This window comes from Nannospalax galili, unplaced genomic scaffold (assembly GCF_000622305.1).
Source record: "Nannospalax galili isolate Female #2095 unplaced genomic scaffold, S.galili_v1.0 scaffold137, whole genome shotgun sequence".
In the NCBI taxonomy this organism is placed as follows: Eukaryota; Metazoa; Chordata; class Mammalia; order Rodentia; family Spalacidae; genus Nannospalax; species Nannospalax galili.
The window spans coordinates 18015-21900 of NW_008340203.1; the positions used below are offsets into that span (position 1 = coordinate 18015).

Genomic DNA, 3886 nt, shown 5'->3' on the forward strand with positions numbered 1-3886 from the left:
GTGACACTGGGTGTTGTAGAATGGTGAGTCTCTGGGGTTAGGGTGAGTTCCAGGTCCAAAGGCTTAAACGTGACACTGGGTGTTGTTGTAGAATGGTGAGTCTCTGGGGTTAGGGTGAGTTCCAGGTCTGAAGGCTGAAATGTGACACTGGGTGTTGTCATATGCTCAGTTTGAGCCTGAGCTACTGTTGGAATTACCTCCTGAATTACTGCAGCTTGGGCTATAACCTCTTTAGGTTTTTCTGTAAGATGAGTTGTCTCCTGAATAGTCTGTGAAAGCTCTTCATTTGTAGTGGGTTGTAGTATTACCGTAAGTTCCAGATCCAAAGGTTGAACTATGCCTTTAGTTTCACTTGCCTGGATGTGAAATTGTCACCCGAGTACGTGTCCGAAGAGGTTCACCTTCAGTAATTGAGTCTGGAGGTTTAGCTGTGATATTGTGTGTTACTGGAGGCTGAATTTGATCAAGGGGAGAAACTGTTACCTCATGCTGTTCTGGAGGTTGAGCTACTACTACATTAGGGAACTCTGGAGGCTGAGCTGGGGCCTCCTGCTGGGCTGGAGAATGTTCAATATCCTCAAGGATCTGTGAATTCTCTGTGGCTTCCTGCTGGCTCAGGGAAGGTTTCTCATAGGAAATAGGTGTTGGAGATTGAGCTGGAGTCTCCTGTTGAACTGCCAAGGGTCCAACCTCTTCAGGAGGCTCTGGAGTTAGAGTTGGGTTGTCATGTTGGGTTTTAAAAGGTTCTATGTCATTAATTGGAACTGTAATTGGGCTACCTGTAGCCTCATGGTGTACTGGAAAAGTTTGTACCTTTGCTGTGGGTTCTGGTGTTATGGTTAACTGCATATCTGGAGGTCTAAGAGTCATACTGGACACGTCTGAAGGCCGAGCTTGATGGTGACCTGCATGGGAAATTGTTATTTCATGATGTTCTGGAGATTGAACTAATTGTTCCTGCTGGTTTAGAGCATACTCTGAGGCTTGAGTTGGGATTTCCAGCTGGCTTCCAGGAGGCTGATTCTCCCCAGGAGACTCAGAAGCTTGAGCTGGCATCTCCTGCTCACTGAAAAAAAGATTCCACCTCTTCAGGATACTCCAGAGGATGCTCTGGGGACTCATGTTGAGTCAGAGAGGATTCAACCTCCTTTGTAGGCTCTGGAGATATGGTAAGCACTACATCCACAGGCCTAACTGTAGTATTTGGCAAGTTATAATGAATTTCATTCTGACTTGTAGGCAGAGCTGGAACTTCCAGCTGACTTCCAGTTTCAAGGTCTTCAAGGAGCTCTAAAATATGATCTGGGGATTCTTGTTGGACTGATGAAGCTTCTGACTCCTCAGAGAGCTCTGGAGTTGGAGCTGGGGGCTCTTGTTCAGTTGATGATGGTTCTAGCTCCTCAGAGAGCTCTGGAGTTGGAGCTGGAGCCTCTATTTGAGTTGACGAGGATGCTATGTCCTCAGGACTCTCTGAAAGCTGAGCTGGAGCTTCTAATTTGGTTAATGAAGGCCCTAGGTCTTCAGGACTCTCTGGAAGCTGGGCTGGGGCCTGCTGCTGGCTCAGAGTAGGTTGGGTCTCCTTCTCTGCCTCTGAAATTACTGTGACCTCCAGATCCACAGGCTTCACTGTGACATTTGGTAAGCTTGAGTGCTGAGCTTCCTTTCTATTTGGAGATGGACTATTTATCTCAGCATGCCCTAATGCAGCCTCCTCGGAAGCAAGTTGATGCTGATTTGGGCCTTCTTTCTCCACTGAAGGTTTATCTTCAGAGGGCACTAGGAGCTCTTCTGCGACTTCTTCTTGGGGTGAAGAGGATTGGCCCACCTCAGGATTCTCTGGATTCTGAGTTTGGGTCTCCTGCTGGAATTCAGAAGGCTCAATCTGGTCAGGTGGCTCACCTGTGATTTTCTGAGATTGTAGAGGTTCATCGTAAGAATAAGCTTCATTTATACTTGGATCTCCACAATCCTCCTCCTCAGTTTGTCTCTGTAGTTGAGATTGATTTGGAGTTTCATCAATCAACTTAGCAAGTCGCCTGTGCTGAGCTAGAGGTTTTTTCAAATTTGGGGGCAAAGGTATGAACGTCACTGCTTTTGAATTCTGTCTGTCTAGTTGTGGAACAAGTATTTTATATAACTGGTGATCTGCAGCCTGATCTACCAGGGAAATACTTTTGAATTGTGGAGGCAAAAGGGGAGCCTTATTTTGACCCTCATTTAGTTTTAGAATGTTCTCTGGCAGCTTCCCAGGAGTCCACTTGCTGTCCAGATCCTGCTGTGAAACAGTGAACTGATGTGGCTTTGGGGGCCACTCCTCAGAGGTATCCGTATCCTGGAATGGAAGAAAACTGTTCTCCAACTCCTGAGGTGGGGACATTTGGGAAGAAGCAGAGGATGCCGGGTAATCAAAGTCCGTTGCATCTGCCTGGGATGTCAGAGCATGCGGGGATTTGATTGGATGATCAGAGGGGTGCCAAGACCAAAGCTTAGTCGGCACCCAGGACTCTGAGATTAATTGGAGTGGGTTACTTACCCACTCCTTAAAGTGATCCGCCTGGGTTACCACCAACAAAAGTTGCCCCGTGAGGAGAAGTTCTGGGGCACAGAAGTGGAAGCCCAGTGGAGTCACGACACGTGGTAAGGACATGGCGTGCAGTGTGGGGACGATCCACACTGCTGCAGTGCTGGCTAGCGATAAACTAAATGAAAGACCCTGGGCTCAGGAGCCTTGGCAAGTGCAGCTGTCCTGCCCCGCCTGCCCCTTATGACAGGATACCTTTGTTACAAAAGCACCACTAGGCTGGATTCTGTCTGCCTTTAAAAAAACCCCCTTTTTGTCAACTACACCCCTATCTTTTCATATTGAACTATCTCAGCTAAACTAACCTAGCCTGTTACTATGTTTTGCCCAAAGCAGCCATTTTAGAACTGCCTTTGACCCTACATATGAAAGATACCTAGAAGGGAGAAGCAACTTTGAATTCTGAGAAAGGGCCCGACCGCATGCCACAGGATATTGTAATCTAGGCTGCTTATGCTTATCTAAACCTGCTTCGCTTACCCAAGCCCATGTCCGCACAATGACCGATAGTTGACTGGTAAATTCAAAGTTTTCTATGTTCAAATTCTGCTTTGTATAAACCTGACTGGCCCACTTGTTCTGCTTTCTGTATTCCTATAAATATTCTGGCCGACTGGTGTTCGAGGCTGCTTCTATTCCTTGCTTTCACTTAAGTGGTGTTGGTGATTTTTATTTGGAATCCAGCATATAACAGTATCAGTTAAGTGGTATATTTCCCTGAGGAACAAAGGGCCAGCCATTACTCTACTGATCCAAAGATTCTAAATTTTGCTTCAAAAGTAGAAGCTGCGTTAATATATAAAGGATTTCTGTGTAGTTGTTTCCTTGTAGTGATGTTGATGCAGGAGATGGGGAGAAAGCCAGGGTTCTTGAGTGTGACAGAGCCCTTCTCACCTCAGGTGAACAATAAATGGGTGTTTGGGGGTAGGGGGAAGAACAGGTTAGGTCCCAGACAGCCAATGGCCACCAAATCCACCTCAGCCCAGTAGCTTCCAGACCCTTGTCTAGTGAAGTCAAAGAATAAATTTCACAGACAATGTGTGGAGAGCCACAGCCTCCGCCGCCATTACAAGATGGCGCCGGTATCCGGACCTTCTTAACAGTAAACATTCCTGCCACACCCATAAGGGGCGTGCACAAGAGCCTGCTTCTCCTCCCCTCCTCCCGTGGCATGATCTCCAGCAACCAATCCACTTCTTATACATCATAAATGGGACCTTTGGGGCATATATAAGCAACAGCTCTCCCACTTCTCGGCGTCTTTGGTCTTCAGTCTTCAAATAAACTGCTGCAGAAGGATCCTGA

At 47.0% G+C, this 3886-nt stretch overlaps 1 protein-coding gene across 1 annotated transcript in view; it reads right to left on the reverse strand.

Annotated features, from left to right (window-relative positions):
* The window catches only part of LOC115070707 (leucine-rich repeat-containing protein 37A3-like), a 16777-nt gene extending 14130 nt beyond the window's left edge, over positions 1-2647 (reverse strand). Inside the window, 2 exon segments of the mRNA XM_029564615.1 lie at positions 357-1074; positions 1076-2647. Of these exon segments, the coding sequence (XP_029420475.1) occupies positions 357-1074; positions 1076-2647 (2290 nt within the window).
* Positions 2648-3886: the final 1239 nt, after the last annotated feature.